General features: G+C 57.0%; 1 protein-coding gene and 1 long non-coding RNA gene across 3 annotated transcripts; one reads left to right on the top strand and one right to left on the bottom strand.

Moving 5' to 3' along the window:
• Window positions 1–11,567: 11,567 nt before the first annotated feature.
• Window positions 11,568–24,750, bottom strand: LOC147348908 (uncharacterized). Its single transcript, XR_015149383.1, has 4 exons — window positions 24,628–24,750; window positions 23,563–23,687; window positions 18,879–19,054; window positions 11,568–12,040 (listed from the first exon to the last, which is right to left on the bottom strand). It is a non-coding gene; the product is annotated as an uncharacterized LOC147348908 (long non-coding RNA).
• On the top strand, window positions 18,395–23,095 carry LBHD2 (LBH domain containing 2). 2 transcript variants are annotated; one of them, XM_086362813.1, is made up of 4 exons: window positions 18,395–18,478; window positions 19,929–20,018; window positions 21,531–21,687; window positions 22,735–23,095. In XM_086362813.1, the coding sequence occupies exons 2-4, from the start codon at window positions 19,947–19,949 to the stop codon at window positions 22,833–22,835; spliced, it is 330 nt and encodes a 109-aa protein (XP_086218939.1). In that variant the 5' UTR covers window positions 18,395–18,478; window positions 19,929–19,946; the 3' UTR covers window positions 22,836–23,095. The 2 variants fall into 2 exon arrangements, with proteins under 2 accessions (XP_086218939.1, XP_086218938.1); XM_086362812.1 differs by lacking the exon at window positions 18,395–18,478 and having other exon boundaries at window positions 19,897–20,018.
• Window positions 24,751–25,942: the final 1,192 nt, after the last annotated feature.

Raw genomic sequence — 25,942 nt, 5'->3', positions numbered from 1 at the left:
TTTTGTGTGGCTCCAAAATCACTGCAGATGGTGACTGCAGCCACAAAATTAAAAGATGCTTACTCCTTGTGAGAAAAGTTATGACCAACCTAGACAGCATGTTAAAAAGCAGAGACATTACTTTGCCAACAAAGGTCTGTCTAGTCAAGGCTATGGTTTATCCAGTAGTCACATATGGATGTGAGAGTTGGACTATAAAGAAAGCTGAGTGCCAAAGAATGGATGCTTTTGAACTGTGATGTTGGAGAAGACTCTTGAGAGTCCCTTGGACAGCAAGGAGATCCAACCAGTCCATCCTAAAGGAAATCAGTCCTGAATATTCATTGGAAGGACTGCTGCTGAAGCTGAAACTCCAATACTTTGGCCACCTGATGCAAAGAACTGACTCATTGGAAAAGACCCCAATGCTGGGAGAGATTGAGAGCAGGAGGAGAAGGGGATGACAGAGGATGAGATGGTTGGATGGCATCACCGACTCAATGGACATGAGTTTGAGTAAGCTCCAGGAGTTGGTGATGGACAGGGAGGCCTGGCGTGCTGCAGTCCATGGGGCTGCAAAGAGTTGGACACGACTGAGCGACTGAACTGAACTGATGTGGACTCATGGGCAGTGGTTAACAGGTTGGCCAGCTGATTAGAGACTTGGAAAGAATAAACTTTTCCTTGGAGATCTGGGGGAAAGGCACACAGATGGAACTGTCAGAAAGGGCACAAATCGAGAATGAATACACACCAAAGGACATCTGCCAGGGAGCAAGTTCTCAAGTGTCGAGTGAACAAGGCGATCTGTTTCTGAGGACGTCAGCCTCTCCCCTCCCCTGCCCCAGTGCTTGCTCATCAGGTACATGTACAAGTGACCAAGAGGGCAGAAATGGAGTCTATGCAGGGACTCGGCCGTATGAACTGCCCTCACCCTGGCTGACTTGGCTTCCATTATGGCTGAGTGCCCACTTTGTCACCAGTGGGGACCCACACTGAGTTCCTAATGTGGTACTATTTCCCAGAGGGACAAGCCTGGTGCCTGGTGGTCAGCTTGATGACATAGGACTCCTTTCATCATGGAAAGGGCAGCAAATTGCCCTTGGGAATTTCAGGTGAGGCCTTTCCAGTCACATTTCTTCTACCGGCAGCACCATTTGCGGACTGGGAGAATGCTTTATTTATCCATCACCATGGCAACCCAGGCAACATCGCCTCGGGCTGAAGGACTCGCTTTCTGATGAAGAGAGTGAGGCAGAGAGCTCCTGCCCAAGAAATTCCCTGGACTTACCCCATGCCCCATCCTCCAGAAGCAGCTGGCTTGGGAGAACGGTGGGACGGTCTGCAGAGGTTACTTACCATGCTGGGTGAGAGACAACACCCTGCAAGGTCTAAGTGCTGCTCTCCAGGGTGTGGGGTACGCCTTGACCCACCAGGCATTGCAGGGCGCCCTTCCCCCACAGCCCAAACGCCTGGCTCCAGGAATCCAGCAGTGGAGGTGGGAGTCGTCCCTCCCACAATTACACCAAAGAACACACTGGAGGAATTTTTGCTTTCCTTCCTGTGACCTTGGACTAGTGTCCAAGAAAGGAATGTCTCCATCAGGAAATGCATTCATGCTTCGGATGAATTAAAGCTGAGGCTGTCTCCTCCCCCAACCGGGTACTTCTGGTTCCTCATGCCACTGAACCAGCAGGCAGAGAAGGGCATATTGATTCCAGTCATCAGAGGGGATCTGATCTGAGCTACATGTTGGGGCCAGGTGGACTACGTGTGGCACCCTGGGATTTCACTGTGGCGCTCAATGCTTTTTACTGGGCAAAAGGAAGGGCGCTCCTTAAAGATAGGCTCGGAAAGCACTCAGGTCCCGAGGGAACAAAAGTTTGGGTCATCCCACCAAGGCTAAAAAATAAGCGCTGCTGGCCTTCCCTGCTGGATCAGTGGATAAGGATCCACCCGCCAATGCATGGGATTCGGGTTCGATCCCTGGTCCGGGAAAATTCCACATGCCACAGAGCAACTAAGCCCATGCCCCAAAACTACTGAGCCGGTGAGCTGCAGCTACTGAAGCCCGTACACTTAGAGCCCGTGCTCCACAGCTAGAGAAGCCACCGCGATGAGAAGCCCACGCACCGCAACTGGAGAGTAGCCCCACTCACTGCAACTAGAGAAAAGCCCTCGAAGCAACGAAACCCAATACAGCCAATAAATAAATAAAGCTGCAAAAAAAAAAAGTGCCACTGAAGGCCTGACCCAGGGCTCAGCGGCTGCAGAGCATGTCAGAAGCAGGCTCTGTCCCAGCAAGCACCCCCCGGGGAGGGGTGGGGGGTGGCTGTGTTCTTCCCAGCTGTCCGGTTCCACCCCCTGAGACCTTATTGGGGGGGGTGCCTCCAGCTTCAGGCCAGCCCCCTTCCTGGTTGTTATCACCCAAGGTGATCAGAGGCTGGTGCAGCCCGTGTGTCCTGAGTGTTGAGGACACGTGTCCCCCAGGGAACAGGGGTGGATGCTGAAGGCTGTGGGCTGGGTGCCCCTCCAGGGCCACTCTCCGCCCTTTTCTGCCTGCTCTGTGTTCCAGACGGGCCATACCCGTGGGAGGGGGAGCTCAGGAGAGGAAGACTGGGATCTTGTCCCCACCATCCCCCGTCCCATGGCTGCAGCCACAGCCTGCCCCGGGCCCCTCTTTGACACACCTGCCCCCAGGTTCCAGCCACTCCTCCCTCCACGGCCCCTCCCCACCTACCTGTCACCACCTTCGGAGCCGCCGTCCCTCCCCGAGTATCTGGGATCCTGCTCAGACCCCAGTAAATAAACCCACTTTTATGCTTTCCTGGATTCGCCCGCTTCCGTGGGCCTCTGCTGGGACTCTGATCAGTGCAGTCCTACGTACAGTAATACTCATGACCCGGTTACTTACAATTAAAAGAATGAAAACTAAAGTGTCCTTCAGTAGATAAATAGGTACATAATGGTACCTCCAAAGTATGAAATTCCATGGAGCCACCAAAAAAATGAAACAGGGACTTCCCTGGCAGTCCAGTGGTTGAGACTCCATGCTCCCAATGCCGGGGGCGAGGGTTCGATCCCTGTTGAGATGCCACACGCTGAAGATATGGCAAGAGCCAAGACTGTCACCAGAGCGTCCTCTCTGGTCCAGGGACAGATTACAGAGCAGCGCACAGAGGAGTCGAAAGAGAGCATCTCAGAGAGTGAGGGCTTGTGAGGACGTGCTCACGGTGATGAGACGGGGGTAGGGGGATTGCCTTGCAGATGGGGGCGACTCCTGCCACCAGGACACTGTCACTGAGATGCGAATGGAAAGGAAGCAGAAGCAGCCCCGTGAGGCTTCCCCGGCTCAGAGCAGGAACCGAAGGCGGCCCAGGCGGCCCAGCAGAGAGGCAGGCAGGCCTGCATGTGCATGGCGGGTCTTGGCTGGTAGGCCCAGCGACTCCCGCTTCCCTGCCAGCCGCCACCTGGGTCCCTTGGCCACGGCGACCCCGCCAGGGGTTCCTGAGGTTTCCTGCTGCCTGGCTCACTAGGCCACAGCTCTTCCTGAAGGGTGTTTCTCTTCCTCTTTCTCAGCCTCCCAGCTGACGACGTGGAGGACTTTGAAGGTCAGGGGCATGAACAAGTCCTCTGCCAAGGGTGGACCCGAAAAAAGTGCCCCCTGGATGTGTGTGCAGGAAGCAATGGGGTGGGGAGTGGGGGCGCAGGGTGGGGCGGGGCAGCGACCCAGGCCTGGTTTGTGAGCCCCGCCCCACTGGTCCCCTCAGGCACAGCCTTGCAGGAAACGCCTGGAATGTTCTCTGCATCCAAAAGCACCCGTCCCCCCCAGCCATCCTCCGAAGCTGCCCACGCGGGATGCTCCACGGGCTGGGTGAGGGCACGAGACCCGGGCCAACTCTGGGAACCCAGCTCCCCGTCTGAAAGGGGGCTGGAGACCCTGACTCGCAGTCACGGGTGCAGCCTGCTGCCACACTGGGCACCTGATGGCAGCTCGCCCGGTCACACGACCAGGCCAGAGCTAACGACAGTGATGCTAGTGGAAGACGAGAGACGGAGGCGGCCCCCTCTCCCCCTGCTCCCACCACTGGGGCCAGGAGTCCCCCACCCGCCACTGGCTGCCACGCATATCTTTCCGAAGGTGGGCTCTGACCACAGCTCTCTCTTGCTTCCATGGCTCCCCACTCCCTCAAGGATAAGGGTGCCCTCTTGAGCCTTTAATCTAGGAGCTTCCCTGGTGGCTCAGTCGGTAGAGACTCCGCCTGCAATGCAAGAGACCTGGGCTCCATCCCTGGGTCAGGAAGATCCCCCTGGAGAATGAAATGGCAACCCACTCAGTATTCTTGCCTGGGAAATCCCATGGACAAAGGAGCCTGGTGGGCTAGAGTCCATGGGGTCGCACAGAGTCGGACACGTCTGAGCAACTCAACCACCCCCTCCCAGGGCCTACAGCACTGCCCTGCCAGAGGCTGGTGTGGAGGGCCGACCAGGAAGTCAGGGAGAAGGCGTGGGGCGGGGTGGGGTGAGGGTGGAGGGGCTTCGGGGGACTTCAAGGTGTCACAGCAAAGACTACAAGCACTCTACGCGCCTGATGCACAGCTCTTTACAGACTAACCTGCTAAGAACCCAATGAAGCAGGGGCAGGAGTCACCCCATTTTCCAGAGGTGCAAACTGAGGCTGGGTGAGGTGAAGTAACTGCTGGGACATGGCAGGGCCTGCTTCAGAGCCCAGACACCCTGGCCCACTGCTGTGCTGCCTTCCCTGCCTCCTTCTAGCCCAGGCTGGGGGTGAGGAACGCTAGCCCCAGTGCCATCTGCGTGCCAGCCCTTTCCACAGGGCCTCGCACTTATCTGCACACAGCATGTCCTCTTCCCCACTGCACACAAGGAGATCTTGGCTCAGAGTGGGTGAGAGGCCTGTGTGGGGGCACACGGAGTGGATGGAGGGGCCAGGGCTCCGTCTAACCCCTGGGAACTTGCTACCAATGCATCCCAGACCTGAGGACCCAGAACCACCAGGCCAGGGGCCGCCACGCCATTCTGTTCCATGATCAAGCCTGGGGACTGCCAGGAGCTGTTTTCCTCCCAGGGCCTCTGCCCTGGGCCCTGGTGGGCACTCACCTCCCGCCTACCCCCCTCAGTCCCCCAGAGCTGAGTGAGAAGGAGAGGGGGGAGCCCCGGTGACCTCTGGGGGGACATCTAGTTTGGACACGGCCCAGCCAGTCCCCACTTCACTTGATTGAGTCCGAGGGATGATCACACCTGACAGCCAATCCCTCTTCCCTGCTGCACGTCCCCACCTCCCAAAGTTGTGAGCAGTAAGGGAGGTAATGGGTGGAGTGGGCACAAAGGACTCCTCCTAAACCACCTCTCCATCACCATTGTTGGTGTTGCTCAGTCACTCAGTCGTGTTCGACTCTTTGTGACCCCGTGGACCGCAGCACGCCAGGCTTCCCTGTCCATCACCATCTCCCAGAGCTTGCTCAAATTCATGTCCATCGAGTCGGAGATGCCATCCAACCATCCCATCCTGTGTCGTCCCCTTCTCCTCCTGCCCTCAATCTTTCCTAGCATCAGGGTCTTTTCTAATAAGTCAGCTCTTGCATCAGGTGGCCAAAGTATTGGAACTTCAGCTTCAGCATCAGTCCTTCCAATGAATACTCAGAACTGATTTCCTTTAGGATTGACTTGTTTTAGCTTCTTGCAGTTCCAGGGACTCTCAAAAGTCTTCTCCAACACCACAGTTCAAAAACATCAATTCTTCAGCATTCAGCCTTCTTTACAGTCCATCTCTCACATCCATGCAGCTTCCTCAGTTGGTAAAGAATCCACCTGCAATGCAGGAGACCCCGGTTCAGTTCCTGGGTTGGGAAGATCCGCTGGAGAAGGGATAGGCTACTCACTCCAGTATTCTTGGGCTTCCCTTGTTTCTCAGCTGGTAAAGAATCTGCCTGCAATATGGGAGATCTGGGTTCAATCCCTGGGTTTGGAAAATACCCTGGAGAAGGGAAAGGCTACCAGTTCAGTATTATGGCCTGGAGAATTCCATGGACTGTATCGTCCATGGGATCGTAAAAAGTCGGACACTTCTGAGGGACTTTCACACTTTCACATCCATACATGACTACTGCAAAAACCATAGCTTTGACTAGACAGACCTTTGTCGGTAAAGTAATGTCTCTGCTTTTTAGTACGCTGTCTAGGTTTGTCATAGCTTTTCTTCCAAGGAGCAAGTGTCTTTTAATTTCATGGCTGCAATCACCATCTGCAGAGATTTTGGAGCTCAAGAAAATAAAGTATATCGCTGTTTCCATTGTTTACCCATCTATTTGCCATGAAGTGATGGGACCAGGTGCCATGATCTTTGTTTTCTGAATGTTGAGTTTTAAGCCAACTTTTTCACTCTCCTCTTTCACCTTCATCAAGAGGCTCCTTAGCTCCTCGCTGCTTTCTGCCATTAGGGTGGTGTCGGCCGTATTACCTTTAAAATCGCTATTTTTACGGTGGAACTAACACCCGCACCCCCCACCTTCCGCGGCTGCTAGCAGAGCTCAGGGATAATCTCCCTACAGCAGCCTTCAGGACCCAGAGCCGGGCCCCCTGCTGACTCCCCTGAGTCTGGGGGTCTCAGCTCAGGGGACTTGCTGCCTGGTCACCCCTCCCAGCAGTTCTTCCAGCCTTCCCCCACCCTCCCGCCCAACTTGGGAAGGGCCAGGAGCGCGGGGTCCTGGGGCGCAGGATTAGGGGGCCTCTGCTCCCACTGGCGAGGTGCGCCCGGAGCAGCGGATGTCACCCTGGTTCTCGGTGAAGGAACGCAGGAGGAAACGGTGGCCCCGAGGCTGAAGGACCAGCGGGAGGTGGGCGTGGCGTTGGGAGCGGGGAGACTGGTGTCCGGGCCCGGGCTTGCAGCTCCGCCAGGCCTCCGGGCCTTGAACCCTGCTCCGCCCTACCGGCAGGCAGGGCTGGGTCCCAGAAAGGAGTCCGGCCCACGCCTGCTCTCCACGGGCGCCCACCTCGGTTTTGCTCAGGACTTGCTCCAGCAGTCAGTGCTTTGCCCCCAGGCGAGTAGCCGGGGCAGTCACTCCGGGGCTTTTTTTTTTTATTTTAAATTTTCTGTCCGCGCACCTTGTGGGCTCTTAGCCCCCTATCAGGGATTGAATTCACATCCCCTGCAGCGGAAGCGGAGAGTCTTAACCACTGGCCTGCCAGGGACATCTCACTGTAGTCGCTTTTAGAGTCCAGCTCTGGAGAACCAGTAAACAGAGGAGAGGGAGACGGGAGTGGGCAGTTTCCACAAGGTCAAGGACTTTACGTCCATCCTGTTAGCCGCAGTGACTGGTCACCCCTGGGGCAGGGATGGTGGGGGGAAGCGGGGGGACTCCAGGGTTCCCCTTGGAAGGCAGGAGGGGCTGGGAAGACTCAAGTCCCAGCTTGGGTTCTGTGCTGGGAGCCCTGGGGCAAGCCATTTCCCGCTCTGGTCTCTGGTCGCGGTGTCTAAGCCCCTCGATTCCAGGCTGCTGTGATATCTGGAGGACCCACCGGACTGGCTGGCCCCGACCAGCCTGTGGCCCGACAGTGTTAAATGGATGTGTGGGGAGAGGTGTGCCGCCTTGCCCGCTCGAGCCCCGCACCCCAGGACAGCAGCCTAGCCCAGGGGTTTGCAGCAAGTCTCACGTGCCCACTCAAAGCAGAGCCCCGCCTCGCAGCTCTGTGACCCCGGGCAGGTTCCTCAGCCTCTCTGCGCCTGGTCTTTTCATGTGTAGGATGAGGTCATAAGATACCATCTCACAGGGTTTCCGAGATTACATGAGCTTGGCAAAGCACCAAACCGTGCCTTGTACACAGGAAGAGCCAAGCAGGCTCAGCTAGAATATCGCTGGACTTGCAGAACATTTCAATGCTGTACAAACATGTACATGCATAAAAGGGCACAGATTTTAAACTTTCTGTTTATTACACAAAGGGGCTCAGGACCGCAGGAGAGGCATGTTCGATCCCTGAGTCAGGAAGATCCCCTGGAGGAGGAATGGCAACCCACTCTTGCCTGAAGAATCCCATGAACAGAGGAGCCAGGCAGGCTACAATCCGTGGGGTCACAGAGTCAGACTGAGCTTAGGAACTAAGCACACACCAGGCTCAGGACAGTCACTGCTCATAGACCAGGGCGGCCGGGCTTCCCAGGCGGCACTAGCGGAACCCGCCTGGCGATGCAGGAGATATAAGAGACGCAGGTTGGACCCCTGGGTCGGGAAGATCCCCTGGAGGAGGGCATGGCAACCCATGCCAGTCCTCCTCCCTGGAAAAATCCCAAAGGAACCTGGTGGGCTACACAGAGTCGGACACACCTGAGCCAGGTGGAACACGCTCACCTGAAGAGCAATCTGCCCCCCGGACCTGTGAAGCAGAAACTGCGGCTGAGCTGGGGTGGCCACGTGGGGCAAGACCTGGAGCCTCCGGGGTGCAGGCCTGCTGCGTGCTGCCCTCTGTTCCTGGCCGTGGGCGAGCCCTTGGGAGGCTCTAGAGACTAAAACCCAGGACCAGGAGCCCTGCCCAACCCCATCCTCGCCCTGCGGACAGCGTGAAGAATTGTGGTGAGGCAGAAAGAGGGGCAGGCGCTAACACCGTCCCTTCTGCAGGCGGAGCACCGTGGCCGGGATGACCGGGTGGCCCCTGCGGCGGTGGCCTCGGTCAGCACCGCGGTGGCCCGGGCTCTGGACCCCCCGCAGCGTCCCTTCGCCCCCTGGCCCGCGCGGTGCCTTCCCCTTCTCGCGTGGCCTCTCTCGCTCCCATACCCGCTCCACCCCCTCCACGCCCCCCACCTCCCCGTCGCAGGTCACCTGTCCTCCGGGCGCGGCGGGTGGAGCCATACCCCAATCGCCCCCTCTCCTCCTGAGCGGAGCTCCCTGCGCGGGTCGGGGGTGGGGGGCGGGGGCGAGCAAGCACCCCAGGGCTCTGAAATAGGGAGCCAGCCCTTCCTCGGCCAGAGGGCGGGGTGTCAGGGCGCCGGGCCCTGGATCCCGTGCGGCTCCGCCTTGGGTTCCCAGGCGACCCGCGCTCCCCGAGCCTCTGTCTTTCCGGACGGGCCAGGGCTGCGGCGCTAAGAGAGGAAGGAAGGTCAGCCCGACCCCCGCTCTGGCTCCCGCAACCGGAATCCCCGCCCCGTGGAGGGAAACGGGGGCCGGGACCCGCAGACAGACAGGGAGACAGACTCCGGGCCGCCCACGTCCAAGCCGAGAGCGCGTGTCCGGCGGCGCTGGGCGCTTTCTCCGCCGCCCGCCCCCACCGTCGGAGGCGGGCCAGGCCCCCAAGCCCACAAGCTGCCTGTCCCGAGTCTGGGCTCGCGGGTGCGAGCAGCCGGGGCCGCGCAGGGAGCCGGCTAGGAGCCCGCGCTCGAGAGAAGGCCCGCGGCCCCGAGGACCGCCCCGCCCGCACCCCAGAGCCTCGGGGCCGTCGGCCTGCTCGGCGGACGCGTGACTCAGGACCCCAAGATGCCCGGACCCCGCTCAGGCTCGGGGCAGCCGCAGTGCAGGTCAAGGAGGGCAGCTCGGGTCTGGGGGCAGGCCCGGGTCCCCCCCACCCATCCCCACTGCAGCTTCACTGGGAGGACAGGTTCCCCCAGCCCCCACTTGTCCTGGTGCGGCTCTCAGCCTGGGGGGACACGTCACAGGCCTCGAGGGGTGCTGTGATGGGACTGATGGCCACGTCGGCAGCTCCTGGGGACCTTGAGCCGCAGGGAAGGGCGCCGGTGCCTCCAGGGGCTGCCTCTATTGGTGTGATTCCCTTATTACTGCATTTAAAAGGCTGAAATCGGATTGTTTACGTTAAAGAGAAACGTCCAGAAACATTGTGCGGTCAGCCAGTCTAATTTAGGGGCTGGGGATTCAGTGTTGGAGCTAGACAGTTGGAAATCCCTCCTCAGGGCCCTTCCCTCCAGCTCCGGCCAGGAGCTGTCTCTTGCCTCTTTGTCAACCCATCCCCAGGGCCGGTCCACTCCTCCCTTGGGGTCATTACTTAGGACCCTCCGCCCAGCAGCCCACCAAGGGCAGAGGCAGTGCGTCCCAGCCCTGCCTCTCACAGAGGATCAGCACCTGAGGACAAAGTATAGGAACGAGGTGAGAGTGAAGTGTTCATCACTCCGTGGTATCTGACTCTTTGATCCCAGGGACTGTAGCCCGCCAGGCTTTTCCAGGCAAGAATACTGGAGTGGGTAGCCACTGCCCTACACCCAGGGGATCTTCCCAACCCTGGTATCGAACTTGGGTCTCCTGCATTGCAGGCAGATTCTTCAGTCTGAACCACCAGGGAAGCCCTGGACCATGGTGCTCACTTTAAATTAACACCGGAATTTCCCTTTGCTCTTGTTTTGTGGTCTGGGGTGTTTTACACGAGAATTGACACAAGAGGGCGCCAAGAGCAAACCTCCCTGTCCCAGAGCCAGGCCTCCACCCACTCTGAGTGCCCCCAGCGGCGCGGTGCCATCACCTCCATTCAAGCTTTGGAGGGTGCGTGTAGGGGAGGGGACCGGTAGGAGAACTGCAGCCTCGCTGAGGCCAGGGAGCCTCAGGGATGGTTGGTCCTTACTCTTCATTTGGCACAACACTCTCTTACTGCATTGGCAGGAACACCACAGCCCAGAGCAGGCAGGGCCTCCCAAGGGCACACAGCGAAGGCAGGGCGCCACCGGGACACACAGCTCTCTCCTCCAGATCTGTCTGTCCCTAGTGGAGAAGGGCCCACGGTGGAGGGCAGCAGGGAGGGGGAGAAGCAGAATTGGAGGCTGGAGGCAAAGACCGGCCCCAAAGATGGCCGCTGTGGGCTCAGCTCTGGGCCTCCAGGTCTGTCTTTAAAGAGGCTCCCTGTCCCCATTCCGCTATTCCTCCACCAGGGCTTGGAGCCTCAGTGGCCCTGAGCACCTCCCGAGAGCCCTCTTAGGAGCCCTTGTCGGCTAACACCTTGGGTGAGAGGCAGCACCTTGGGTGACAGCTGACACCCTCGTTAACAAGGAGGGAGAGAAAATCCCGCCCAGGTGGAAAGGAAGTGACATGGCCTTTTGGGGGATGGGGTGGTGGTGGGGGCATGCCAGCAGGCACTCTCCTGACACAGGGTGCCAGGGTGTTGCGATGGTGTAGTTGCAGCCAGAGCCTGCCCCAGCATTGCTGCATGACCCTAGAACAGCATCCCACCATCCTTGAGGTTCAAGTTCTGTCCAGTGAGGAGGTGGATGTGTGTATGGGGGTCCCGTCTCAGCACATAGCTGACTGGAAGACCTGCCTGCCTAAAACCCTCCCAGAGCTCCCCGCTGTCATCAGGGACCAGTCCCTTGGCTGCTCCTCCCAGCATCGCATCGTATCTGCCGACCGCTTTTCGCACCTCACCTCTTTTCTCACCCACATCATCAGGCGGCCCCTGCTGCAGCCCCCTTGCCCAGATCAGGCCTCTGCTGATCCTGCCCTGACGCTGTCTCCCTGGGCCTTCTCTTTGGAAACTTGTGCAAAGAGCTATGGCGGCCACCCCATGGCCAGAGGGGGACACACCAAGATTCGGACACAATATACATTTTTACACTGATCATTCTCTGTCTGACCTGGTCCATTTAAAAAAAAATTTTTATTTTATTGAAGTATAGTTGACTTACAATGTTGTGTTAATTTCTTCTGTACAGCAAAGTGACCCAGATATCCAGATGAATATATATATATATAGCATGGTAGGGTGGCGGAGAAGGCGATGGCACTCCACTCAAGTACTCTTGCCTGGAAAATCCCATGGACAGAGGAGCCTGGTAGGCAGCAGTCCATGGGGTCGCGAAGAGTCGGACACAACTGAGTGACTTTACTTTCACTTTTCACTTTTATGTATTGGAGTAGGAAATGGCAACCCACTCCAGTGTTCTTGCCTGGAGAATCCCAGAGACTGGGGAGCCTGGTGGGCTGCGGTCTCTGGGGTCGCACAGAGTCGGACACGACTGAAGTGACTTAGCAGCAGCAGGGTGGCTCAGACGGTAAAGCGTCTGCCTGCAATGCAGGAGACCCAGGTTCGATCCCTGAGTCGGGAAGATCCCCTGGGAAAGGAAATGGCATATATATATATTTTCACCATGGTCTGTCACAGAGCACTGACTGTAGTTCCCTGCGCTACATAGTATGGCCCTGTTTCTCCATCCCAGATGTAATAGTTGCCTCCGCTACTCCAAGTTCCCAGTCCCTCCCTCCCCACCCCCACAAACACAAGGCTGTTCTCTGTATCTGTGAGTGTAGTTTTGTTTCACACCTCTGTTGATTTGTGTCGTATTTTAGATTCCACAAGTAGGTCGTATCATATGACGTCCCCTTCCCTGCCTGACTTACTTCACTTATCATATAACCTCTAGGTCTGTCCATGTTGCTGCAAGTTACATTATTTCATTAGTTTTGATGGCTGAGTAGTGCCCCACAGTGTATATATATATGTTCTTCCAAGGTGCTGCTCGTGGTAAAGAAACTGCCTGTCAATGCAGGAGATGTAAGAGACACGAGTTTGATCCCTGAGAGGGGAAGAGCCCCTGGAGGAGGGCTTGGTCAACCCACTCCAGTACTCTTGCCTGGAGAATCCCATGACAGAGGAGCCTGGTGGGCTACACTCCGCAGGGTTGCAGAGTTGGACACGACTGAAGCAACTTGGCACGTGCACACGTGTGTGTGTGTGTGTGTGTGCGTCTTCTTTATCCATTCCTCTGTTGATGGACATTTAGGTTCTTTCTATGTCTTGGCTATTGTAACATTTCCCTTTTTTTAACCATCAGACTGAATTCATCAGACTGAATATAGATGGGATCTGTTTCATCTTGATGATTCCAGAATCCCACACTAGCACTGAGTAATAAGTGTTTAATATTTATGTTTAATATTAACAGTTATTAATAAATAAATGCTTAGTTTATGAATGCATGGACAGAAGACGAGTGGATGGGTGAAGGGTGGAGATGGGTGGTGGAAAAAGAGAAGTGAGAAAGATTTACTCGTATTTATGTGTATGGATAACACAAATATAATCTAAGGATGATAGATGAATGCGTGGCAGAGTGATAGATGGGTAAGTCACTCAGTGGATAGATGGCTGGTGGGGGATGAATGAGCGGATGGGGAGGTGAACTAACGGATGGATGACGGAGGCAGAAAGTGTGTATGGGTGGGAGGCTGGTGTACAGATAATGGTTGGCTGGGTGCTGGAAGCATGGTAGATCCTGGTGCTGATGCTCAGAAGATGGTGGATGGTGGATGCATCTATAATGGTACTTAAGTGATGATGAGTGGATAGATTGATAGATGGAGGGCGCATGAACTTGGACACTAAATTGGGACTGATTTATACTGAAATAATCCATAGATAGTGCATTATAGGCAATAAGTGGTGAGTGGTGGATGCTTGTTCAATAACTGAATCATGGAATTATGGATGGATGGAGGATAAATAGGGGATGCTGGTCAAGGATCTAAGCCACAGAGAATGGATGGCTAGATGGTATTAATAGATACATGTGAATGGATACATGATTGATGGATGGACCGTGAATGGTGGAGAAGTAAATGGTGGCTGAATGGTGCATGGATGGCAAATAAATCGATGGTTGCTGGGTCAGCAGATAATGGGTTGTGTGCTGTGGACATGTAGATGGAAGGTGGATAGTGGATAGAGAGATGTCAGTTAGGTGGTGAATGAATGATGGCTAAATGACAGATACATCTTGGAATATAGATGCATGAAAGGTGAATGGTGGATGGGAAGATGGTGGAGAGATTTCAGATGGATGGTAGGTGGTCAGCAGCATATTATAAATCAATGGTTTAATGTATAGAGGGAAGAAGATTGGTAGATGGCAAATGGATGGTGAATGGATGATAAATGAAGATGGTATTGAGTGAGTAGTGAATAATGAATGGGGGATGATGTGCAGATAATTACTGGATGGTTTGTAATGGTGGATGGGTCTCAGTGCTGTCTCTCTGCTCTGTCCCCAGCATCTAAATTAATGCTTGGTGTACAGAGGGCACTCGATGAATTCTTCTAGAATGGATGAATACGGATAGATGGTAGATGATACATGAATGGGTTTTGAATGAATAATGAATTATGGCTGGATGATGTATGGATGGATAGATAGAGGATATTGTGAGATGGGCAATGAATGGATAGATGGGTGGTGAACAGAGATAAGAAGTGGGTGGATGGTAGATGGTGGCTCATAGACATATGAATGGGTTAGGGATGGGGCGTGACTGGTGACTGAATTGTGGATAGATGAACTGTGACTCAGTAACAAAGAATCCGCCTGCCAATGCCAGAGTTTGATCCCTGGGTCGGGACAATCCCCTGGAGAAGGAAATGGCAACCCACTCCAGAATTCTAGTCTGGGAAATCCCATGGAGAGAGGGGCCTAGCAGGCTATAGTTCATAGGTTCGAAAAAAGTCAGACAAGATTAGTGAGCAAACAACAACAAACTGTGACTGACCGGCCGGGGACTAATGGGTGAGTGGTGAATCAATTCAGGCAAATGGACAGCAGCCGTAGGTTAGTGACTGACAACCAGATACGTGGCGAACGAGTAAACCACCCGTAGATGGATAGACAGCTGTTAAACACTGATGGAAAGCTGTTAGGTAGTCAGTGATGGTGGATAGATGGATGGTGAATTATTTAGGACTGAAGGGTATTTTCCTGGTGTACTGACGCTTGTAAGTGGTGGGTGTGGTGGTGAATGGATGGATGCATTTTGTTGTTGCTGACTCTGATCCCATGGACTGCAGCACGCCAGGCTCCCCTGTCCTTCACCATCTCCTGGAGCTTGCTCAAACTCATGTCCATTGAGTCAGTGATGCCATCCAACCATCTCATCCTCTGTCATCCCCTTCTCCTGCCTTCAATCTTTGCCAGCATCAGGGTCTTTTCACCCGAGTCAGTTCTTCCCATCAGGTGGCCAAAGTATTGGAGATTCAGCTTTAGCATCAGTCCTTCCAGTGAATATTCAGGACTTATTTCCTTTAGGATTGACTTGTTTGATCTCCTTGGTGTCCAAGGGACTCCCAAGAGTCTTCTCCAACACTACAGTTCAAAAGTATCAATTCTTCAGCACTCAGCTTTTTTTATGGTCCAGCTCTCATATACATACATGACTACTGGAAAAAAACATAGCTTTGACTATATAGACCTTTGTCAGCAAGGTAATGCCTCTGTTTTTTAATACGCTGTCTATATGGCAACCCACTCCAGTGTTCTTGCCTGGAGAATCCCAGGGACAGGGGAGCCTGGTGGGCTGCTGTCTATGGGGTCGCACAGAGTCAGACATAACTGACGCAACTTAGCAGCAGCAGCAGGTTCGTCATAGCTTCTCTTCCAAGGAGCAAGCGCCTTTTAATTTCACAGCTGCAGTTACCATCTGCAGTGATTGTGGAGCCCAAGAAAGTAAAGTCTATCACTGTTTCCATTGTTTCCCCATCTATTTGCCATGAAGTGATGGGACTGGATCCATGATCTTGGTTTTTTGAATGTTGAGTTTTAAACCAGCTTTTTCACTCTCTTTCACCTTCATCAAGAGACTCTTTACTTTCTCTTTGCCATAACAGTGGTGTCATCTGCATATATGAGGTTATTGATATTTCTCCTGGCAATCTTGATTCCAGCTTGTGCTTCATCCAGCCCAGCATTTCACTTGATGTACTCGGCATATAAGTTAATTAACCAGGGTGACAATATACAGCCTTGATGTACTCCTTTCACAATTTTGAACCAGTCTGAACTAAAATGGACTGGAATGGGCAAATTTAATTCAGATGACCATTATATCTACTACCGTGAGCAGGAATCCCTTAGAAGAAATGGAGTAGCTCTCATAGTCAACAAAAGAGTCTGAAATGCGGTACTTGAGTGAAGTCTCAAAAAATGACAGAATGATCTTGTTTCATTTCCAAGGCAAACCATTCAATACAAGTCTATGTACCAACCACAAATGCCAAAGAAGCTGAAGTTGAATGGTTCTATGAAGACCTATCGGAGAAGGCAATGGCACCCCACTCCAGTACTCTTGCCTGGAAAATCCCATGGACGGAGGAGCCTGATAGGCTGCAGTCTATGGGGTCGCTAAGAGTCGGACACGACTGAGCGACTTCACTTTCACTTTTCACTTTCATGCATTGGAGGTGGAAATGGCAACCCACTCCAGTGTTCTTGCCTGGAGAATCCCATGGACGGAGGAGCCTGGTGGGCTGCTGTCTATGGGGTCACACAGAGTCGGACAGGACTGAAGCGACTTAGCAGCAGAAGCATGAAGATCTATAAGACCTTCTAGAACTAACACCAAAAAAAGATGTCCTTTTCATCATAGAGGACTGGAATGCAAAAGTAGGAAGTCAAGAGATACCTGGAGTAACAGGCAAGTTTGGTCTTGGAGTACAAAATGAAGCAGGGCAAAGGCTAACAGAGTTTTGCCAAGAGAATGCACTAGTCATAACAAACACCTTCTTCCAACAGCACAAGAGAAGACTCTACACATGGACATCACCAGATGGTCAACACCGAAATCAGATTGATTATGTTCTTTGGAGCTGAACATGGAGAAGCTCTATACAGTCAGCAAAAACAAGACCAGGAGCTGACTGTGGCCCAGATCATGAACTCCTTATTGCAAAATTCAGACTTAAATTGAAGAAAGTAGGGAAAACCGCTAGGTCATTCAGATATGACCTAAATCAAATCCCTTACAGTGAAAGTGACAAATAGATTCAAGGGATTAGATCTGATAGACAGAGTGCCTGAAGAACTATGGATGGAGGTTCATAACATTATACAGGAGGCAGTGATCAAAACTATTCCCAAGGAAAAGAAATGCAAAAAGGCAAAATGGTTGTCTCAGAAGGCCTTGCAAATAGCTGAGAAAAGAAGAGAAGTGAAAGGCAAAGGAGAAAAGGAAAGATATACCCATTTGAATGGAGAATTCCAAAGAATAACAAGGAGAGATAAGAAAGCCTTCCTAAGTGAACAATGCAAAGAAATAGAGGAAAACAACAGAATGGGAAAAACTAGAGATCTCTTCAAGAAAATTAGAGATACCAAGGGAACATTTCATGCAAAGATGGGTACAATAAAGAACAGAAACGGTATGGACTTAACAGAAGCAGCAGATATTAAGAAGAGGTGGCAACAATACACAGAAGTACTGTACAAAAAAGATGTTCATGACCCAGATAACCACGATGGTGTGATCACTCACTTAGAGCCAGACATCCTGGAGTGTGAAGTTAAGTGGGCCTTAGGAAGAATCGCTACAAACAAAGCTAGTGAAGTGATGGAATTCCAGTTGAGCTATTTCAAATCCTAAAAGATGATGCTGTGAAAGTACTGCACTCAATATGCCAGCAAATGTGGAAAACTCAGCAGTGGCCGCAGGACTGGAAAAGATCAGTTTTCGTTCCAATCCCAAAGAAAGTCAATGCCAAAGAATGTTCAAACTACAGCACAAACCCACTCATCTCACATGCTAGCAAAGTAATGGTCAAAATTCTCCAACCTAAACGGTACATGAACTGAGAACTTCCAGATGTTCAAGCTGGATTTAGAAAAGGCAGAGGAACTAGAGATCAAATTGCCAACATCTGTTGGATCATAGAAAAAGCAAGAGAATTCCAGAAAAGTATCCAATTCTGCTTCACTGACTATGCTAAAGCCTTTGATTGTGTGGATCACAACAAACTGTGGATGGATGCATGGTGGATGGAACTTGCATGGTGGAAGTCAGGTGGTGGGTTGTATGGGACAGTTGTTGGTTTATTGGTGGTGGGAGACGCATGGCAGATGGCTGAGGCTGGCTGGTGGTTGGATGATGATTGGATGGTAGAAGAGACATGAATAGATGGGCATAGTAGATGACAGTGCCTGGGTAGCGGATGCTGAATGGTGGATTGTGGGTGTGGGCTGGGTGTTGGATGTTGGGTAGATGATGGTGGATGTGAAGTGCGGATGGTGGAAGGCTGGGTGGACCAACAGGCATGCATCCCGGCCTCAGGAGTCAGGTCTACACGTCAGGCTGAATGAGACTGTCCCTTTGGGGGCCTGGAATCAGGGATGAAGAGAGGACTGGTGTGGTGACGCTCTCCCTGCACACACACACTGGCCCTCACACTCGAGTGTGGTCCTTGTCCTCTACACTCCTCCTTCCAACTGGAGGGTGTCCTTGCTCTGATATATCTAGTCACCCTGAATTCCACCCCCCCCCCGAATTCCGGAACCTCAAACTTGAGGCTGTGTGCCTCGAGTGACCAGGATCAGGTTCTGGGCGGCTGCGGTTTTGGCAAGGGGGTAGATGGCGCGGGGTGCTACCTGGGAGCTGGACCTGGGAGCGCGAGTGTGGGCGAGGGAGCGCCTGTGGGCGGAGAGCGCGCTGGAGGAAGGCGGGGACCCAGCCAGGGCGGGCAGACCCGGCGAGCGGTGGAGCAGACAGTGCCGGCCCCGCGCAAGCACCCGCTGGCGGTGAGTGTGAGCGAGACGCGGGGCGCGCCCCCTCCCCACCCTCGTCCGGCCAGCGCCCCACGGTTCGCGGCGTCTGGGAGAGCAGGAAGGGGCGAGGAGTGGGTTTGAGTCGGCGCTCCCTGGAGAAGGGGAGGTGTGGGGACCACAGCCAGCCCTTGGCTGCCGGACGCCGGGCTTTGGGCTGGAGCAGCGTCTCTATGGGCTGGCCCGCCACACCTGGCTGCCGCTGCAGGTGTGGGTGGCCGAGCCTTCGCTGCGGGGATGCCCCACTGGCAGGGGCCCCTGGTGCCAGGCTGCGGGGAGGCAGCCCTCCGGCATCTGCCCGCCGCCCGTCGCCCCCTTGGCTCCACCGCCTGTCTCCATCAGCCGCCCTCTCTCATGTGTCTCCATCACCTCTCACCTCTTTCTGTCGTCTCTCTCAATCTCGCCCTCTAGTTCTGTCATCCCTCCGTCCTCTCTGTGGCCTGCGCGGTTCTTTCTGCGTCTCCCTCTGGTCTTTCTCGCATCTGGATCTCTGAGTCCACTCTCCTGGGATTGGTCCTGGCTGCCTTGGGCTCCAGTTGAGCTTCTGGGATCCTGGGGTGGAATCCCAGGAAGGGGTGACCTGGAGCCTAGGGGCTGGGGGAGGGCTCTCACGTGCTCTGGGACTGGGTGGAGGCTCGGGTGGGTATGTTGGCTGCCCACTGCCCTGGAGGCCCCATGCTGCACGTGGCCCACCCCCCACTCCCCAGAATCCCTGGGTCCCAGCGGGACCTGAGCTGACCCAAGCTGGGTTTTGGTCAAAGGAACTCATTTCCTGGAATAGCTGCCCCCCACCTCTTGCTGGGTGTGCACAGCACCCCTCCCCCACAACCAGCAGGGCATCGGGAGCCTTGCAGCTGGCTGGCCAGCGCCCTCCCTCTGCCCGGTGCCCTCCCAGCACTCCTGCCCCTTGTCGGAGGCCTCCTGCTGCCTCCCAGCCGGCGCCCAAGTTAGCTGCCTGCCCGCCAGATCTAGCCCAGCCTGGTGCAGGTGGAACGTCTTAGTCTGGTGCCCAGCAGTCCTGGCAGGGCCCCTCTTCCCAGCGCCCTCGCTGTGTGGTTTCTGGCCAGGCTCCCTGGCGCTTGGGCCTGGCCTGAGGGGAAGTGGCCACAGGCAGGCAGGGGGTCAGTCTCCCTTCAGCTGTGGGTGTTGAAGGCGGGGCGTCGGGTGTGTGTGTGGGGCGTCTGTTCTCGGGGAGGAGTGGACCCTCCTGCTGCAGCCTAGGGCCCCCGACCTGGGGCCTGTCCAGCGCCTCCCTGATGGTGGCTTGGGCGGGCAGCCACAGTGGTGGAGGCCCAGCCTGGGCAGTGGCTGTGGGCCTGGGGTGGGGTGGGTGTGGGCTGGGGCAGTCTGGGGCTTCCAGGAGTGGATGGGGCGCTACATCCGGGCCCTAACACGCACCCTGCTTCTGCTCCTTGTTTCCATGCAGCCGGACGGCAGCTGCAGCATGAGTGGCCCCCGGCCCGCTGCCGCGCCCAAGCTGGGCCCAGACAAGGAGGCTGGAGGCCCGGCAGCAGAGGTACGTGTGTGGCTGGGGACCTGCCATCTGCCGCGCTCAAGCCCTGGCCTGTGACAGCACGTGCCTCAGTTTACCCATCTGGGTGGGGGAGGTGGTTGCCCCTCCGCAGGAATCTGATGCACACAGTCATTGAAGGCCCAGCTCTCCTGACTCAGGGAGCACCCCAGCCAGCCCTGGGGAGCCCAGGGCCTGCGCCAAGGTCAGTCTGCTCTCTGCTGAGTGAGGCCATGCCAGGGTCTCCTGCTCTCGCCTCAGCTTCTCCAGAAGGTGTTGAAGGAGCTAACATGGGAGGTTCTTGCCCAAGAGGCCCAGGCCTGCCGCTCTGAGTCTGGAGTTGGGCTCTTCTCCTTGTTGGGGCCAGCAGGCCACTGAGGGGGCACAGCCCAGAGCTGCACGAGGGCCTGTCTGGAGCCTGGGGTTGCCCTCCTGGCAGGGGGTGGGGGGCGGATGGAGAGGGTGGACACCAAACTGCACTGGCAGATCTTCCCGTACCATCTGGGCAGAGGAGCGGCCCTGGGTGGGGCCCGGCAGGGCTTCCGGGAGGAGGGCAAGAAGGAGACTGGCGGGGTTGGTGGAAAGAGGGTTCCGGGGTGGGGGCAGGGAGGAGCCCCTGGATGGGCAAGGCCAGCAGTGGAGCCCAGGAGATCCAGTCACTGGGCCATAGTGGGGTCGCTGGTCTTGTCCCTCTGATCCCACAGAAGTCCCAGCCTAGCGACACACTTCAGGATCTCTGCGGTACTTTGTTCAAAGGCTGACCAGACAGTATACTGAAACACGAGTTCAGACTGTTCTACTGGGCAGGGGGCGGGGAGGTGCGAGGGCCATTTAGCAAAGTCCTGCCAGCCGTATGCCCGCTCTTCCCCACCTCGACATGCCTTTGGGGAAGGCAGAGTGCACAAGCAGCCGGCCTTTTGGGTAAGAGGTTGGGGACCAGACCAACCGACTGGAGCAAAGGCACGGAGGTGGGTTGGCGCAGGAGAGTCAGGGCTGCAGGTCTGCGTGCAGCACGGGGTGCCTCGGGGCCTCTACCTTGGAAGGCCTTGAATGGGAGGCGGAGATGCTGAGGGCTGGCTCCAGGAGGGCTTGGGGAGGCAGCCCCCGCATGCTCTTGTGGGCACTGAACAATGAGCCCAGAGAAGTTGCTCAGGTTGCCATGGCAACAGCTTCCCAGCTCCCCTGAGCTGGGAGGAGGCCAAGGGCCCGTAAGAGAGACCCCAGGAAGGGGCCCGGCGGGATGTGGGAGGCTGCCTGCCGGGGAGGCACAAACGCCCTGAGCTTGCTCACTGTGTGACCTTGGCCTTTCACACAACAGGCCCTTCTGTGAAACAGGCCTGAGGGCCGAGCCCAGGTGGAATCTGTGTGGCTCTGGCGCTGAGCACCCCAGCTCCAGGGGTGGGAGGGGGAAGGCGGCGACCCTCTGGGGGATCCCGTGGACAATGCAGGACAGGCGTGGCAGGCCGTGGGGAGCTCAGGCCTACTGTTGCTTTGACCCCCTGTCCATCCCCCTTGCAGGCTATGGTGGGTGCCCGGGAGAAGGGCCCTCGGCTGGGCCAGCGGCTACCCTCGATCGTGGTGGAGCCCAGCGAGCTGGGTGTGGTGGAGAGTGGGGAGCTGCGTTGGCCTCCAGAGGGCTCCCAGAGGGGGTCTGCCCAGACCCAGGCTGCTGCTGGTGAGTGAGGGGCGGCCCGTAGGGGTCCCGAGAGAGGTCCGACGCCCGGTCCTCCACCCCTCCAGCCAGCCTGCACCCCGCCCATCCACCCGCCCCGTGAGCTTCTGCCGCCTGGGCACTGCCTGCCTGGCCTTCCTGCCGCCCTCCCCACCATCTGCACAGGCGTCTCCCTCGTCCAGGTGTGGCCCCAGGCCTGGCACACAGGTGCACCCTTGCTCTCACCTCTCAACACCCGGTCCTGGCCCCTCTCCCCTTCCTCTCACGATTCATCACCTTGGGACAAGTGTGCATTGCCCACTAGGGCCTGGAAGGGGTTAGGGTGTGGGTGCAAGGCGGGGTGGGTGGGGGTGCAGGAGCTGCTGGCAGGCTTCTGTCCTGGTGTGGGTGCCCTGGTTAAAGGCCAAGGGGCTGCCGGGGCCAGGGAGGTTTCTGGGAGGAGGATGTGTGGGCAGGAGAGGGATCAGCCAGGAGTCAGTCTGCCGCGTAGGAGAAACAGCCGGCCGGGCCCCCGGGGAGGATGCTCGAGGGGTGAGCCGTGCCCTGGGCAGCTTTGTCCCCTGAGCCCCGAAGGGTCAGTCCCGGGGGATTCGGCCTCAGATGGGGCTGCTCCTCCCTGCCTGCCCTCTTCTCCTCCGCCATCGGCCCCTGGCCCAGCCCTGCAGCCCTCATGGTCCGCCGCTCCCCGAGCTTGGGCCCAGAAGAGCTTGTCTGCACCTCAACCGCCACCTCTCCCAAAAGTCCCCTCAACCTCCAGCGGGTCTGCCCAGGGCCTGCCCCTTGGGTAACCACTGAGACCTGGGCTCTGGGGCGGACCCCGGGTCTCCACCCAGTCGGCTACCCCCAAACTGGTAGCTGTGCCGGGGGTCAAGGTTCTCCTGCTCCCGGAGCCTGGTCGTGCCCTCCCCCTGCACTGGGAGCCGCGCACCCAGTGACCCCCCTGCCCCCTCAGCGGCGGGGAGCTTGTGGCCTGCCCACCCTCACACCTCTCCTGGCAAACCTGTCAGAAATGCGCGCCCCGCCGACATGGAGGCCTGCGTGTTTCCTCAGCCCCCTCACCGCGTCCACCGGGAGCACCAGGGGAGGCTCCAGCTGACACCGACGGCGAGTGTGCCAACTCCACGGGCCAGGCCCCCTGCGCCCAGCCGTAGGACAAGGACCGGCTGGATCCTGCCGTCGCCAGGCTCTGACAGCTGAGAGGGGGCCTCCGCCCTGGAGGGGCTGGGCTGATGCTTCAAGAGGCCTGGGCCTGCCCGGGCACCCAGTGGGCACAGCCAACCACCACCCCTCCTGCCTCACCAGGTCCACTGGCACCGCCCCCCCCCAGCCCCCTCCTGGCCACGGCCCAGGGTTTGGGTCACACCCCTCCTGCTTCTCTGGAGGGAAGCACAAATAAAGGCTCTTCCTGGTGGTCAGTGGCACACTGGGTGGGGATTCCAGGGGCTGAGGACAGTTTGGGTCCTGCCAGTGGCCTTCCAGGCGAGGGTCTCTGCTCAGAGCCCAGGTTGCCAGACCAGAGTGACTGGGTGTCCCACACTGGACGTGGGCGTGGCTGGTGCGGCTGTCGTGTCCGCTCCTCTGGCGCCCTGCCGAGACCCTCTGCCCCGCTTCAGCTGAGGCTGAGACCAGCATCCTCCAGGTGGCCTCCCCACCTCTACCTAGGGCCTCCAGTCCTGGCTGGCCCCTGAGGGCAGGACTCCTCCTGTCATCCCTTACCCACTCTGGGTGCAGTAGGTCACAGGAATGGTACATGGGTGGGGTGCCCTGTCCCAGGTTGAATCTTGCATAGTCCCATTGTACAGATGAGGAAACTGAGGTGCCCGAGGCTAGTGCTGGCCTCAACTAGCGCAGGACTCCTGAAGTTGGGAAGCCACCTACCCAGCCAGCCAGACAGTCCATGTGGGAGACTGGGTAGCACCTCTTCCTGAGCCACGTGAGGGGCCTGTCCCTCCAAGGGGTCCCGCGACATGGCTTCTTGGCTCTGCTGACTGGTCAGGGTGGACCTGGGGTGTGGAAACCTGATCACTGCCTGGGCTCACTGTCCAGGTGTGCCACCCTCTCTCCCATCACCCCAACCTAGCCCCCTGCCCTTGGCCAGCCTGACCCAGGCCTGAGGAAGCTCAGGGCCTGGCAGGGGGAGCCCTGAGTAAATGTTAGCTCAGTAAATCCACAGGCCCAGTGGGTGGTGCAAGGTCAGGGTCAGCATGGAGGAGGCAGAGGGAGACACAGGCACCTCTGTTCTCTCCCGGAGGCCTTGCTAACCTCCAGGATGAATAAAGCACTTTCCAACCCGCCTGCCTTCTAAAAATAGCCCACCCCCACCCCCTCCCAAATGCAGGAGAGGTGGGAGGCGGAGGTGCAGAAGTTTGCCTGGCAGCCCGCTTTAATTTTAAACCTGTGGCCAGTATACAGGCCCAGGCTGGCTCCTCTTGGGGTGGGGGGTTGAGGGGGTTGGGCTGTCCTTCAAGGTCCCTCCCGTCCTCCTCCGGCCCTTCCTGTCGCCTCCACAAGGGGGCAGGTGGCAGACATTTCACAGAAAGCCTTGCCAGGACTTGCGGACATGGGGGATTTGGGTCCAGGGCTCGAGCAAGCCGAGAGTCATTCCCAGGCGGGGGTTTCCGGGTGTGGAATGTGTGTGTGTGTGGCGGGGAATGGTGCTGAGATTTCATCCTCGCCCCTCCCGGGCAGGGTGTCACAGCGACTTTCCCGAGGTCCCGCGGCTGATAAAGAGCCGGGCTGAGGCGGAATTCCCGGTGCGCCTGGGACCTAAGCGCCAGCATGCCCGCAATGCCACCCTCGAGCTCACCACCGATCAGGGCAGATCTGGGGAAGAGACGCCGCCTCAACTGGGGGTCCCGGGACCCCGTCGTGCCCCGGGAGCAGGGGAACGGGGGAGTCAGGCCCAGGGAGGAAGCCCGGTGGGGCGGGGCAGAGGAGCCTTACCCTGTGGGCCTGCCCTGTAGCGACCAGAGCGGGCTGAGTCCAAGCGCATGGCGACTGACCCGCGAGAAGCCGTGATAGGTGCAGGGGGCGGTGCTAGGCGTATGCCCCGCCCACCGGAAGCCCCGCCCCGTCTCCACGGTCCCGCCCACTGTCAGGCCGGGCCAGGGACACCTAAGCAACGCAGCGTCCGGCTTCGGCTCGAGAGATCCAGGCTCGGAGACAGACACTGTCCCTCGCGCAGGCCCACAGCCGGTGAGGGGCAGAGACCGGAGCCTCGGTGTCCTGTTCCCGGGCAGAGCTCTGTCCTGGGCCCCGCAGCAGTGAAGCTGGAATTCGGGCACTTCGGGCCTCTATATTCAACTTCACTTTGACTTTTCACTTTCATGCATTGGAGAAGGAAATGGCAACCCACTCCAGTGTTCTTGCCTGGAAAATCCCAGGGACGGGGAAGCCTGGTGGGCTGCCATCTGTGGGGTCGCACAGAGTCGGACACGACTGAAGCGACTTAGCAGCAGCAGCAGCAGCAGCAGCATTCAGCGTGCGCTAGCCTGGCTCCTCCCCAGGAGCCTCTAGGGCGCGGGCTAGGCCTCCGGTGGTGTGGTCCTTGTCCCTCCCCTTCCAGTTTTGGGCACCAGGTGGCTCTGCCGAGGTAAACCTACTGGATCCCAACAGCAACCTCGTTTTATGGAGAAATAACCTGAGGCTGGGTGCTTCCCTGGTAGCTCAGCTGGTGAATCCGCCTGCAATGCAGGAGACCCCAGTTCGAGTCCTGGGTGGGGAAGATCCCCTGGAGAACGGATAGGCCACCCACTCCAATATTCTTGGGCTTTCCTGGTGGCCCAGTCGGTAAAGAATCCGCCTGCCATGGGGGAGACCTGGGTTCGTCCCTGTGTTGGGAAGATCCCCTGGAAGAAGGCATGGCAACTGACTCCAGTATTCTTGCCTGGAGAATCCCCATGGACAGAGGAGTCTGGTGGGCTACAGTCCATGGGGTCGGTCGCAAAAGAGTCAGAAAGGACTTAGCAACTGAACAGCAACGACGACCTGAGGCTGACTCAGGATTACCTCTCTGAAGGTGGTGCAGTCCAGCACAAGGCAGCAGGACTTGTTCTCATCATTGGGTCCCCAGCTGTGTGCCCCTTTCCATCTGCCCCCTCAGCCCAGCCTTCTCCTGACCCAGACCAGACCAGCCCTGCGCCCAAGGCTCCTCTGAGACAAGGCTGGGACTTTGCTGAAGGGATTTTACTGAGAAAGTTGGGGAAAACCACCTAGAAATAGGACAAAAGAAACATCCCAGCCTTGTGCTGAAAAGTGG

The sequence above is a fragment of the Bos grunniens genome, chromosome 21 (assembly GCF_055505025.1).
Source record: "Bos grunniens cultivar Pamir isolate PY7600 chromosome 21, Bosgru_T2T1.0, whole genome shotgun sequence".
Lineage (NCBI taxonomy): Eukaryota > Metazoa > Chordata > Mammalia > Artiodactyla > Bovidae > Bos > Bos grunniens.
This window is presented reverse-complemented; position numbering and strand designations above follow the sequence as displayed.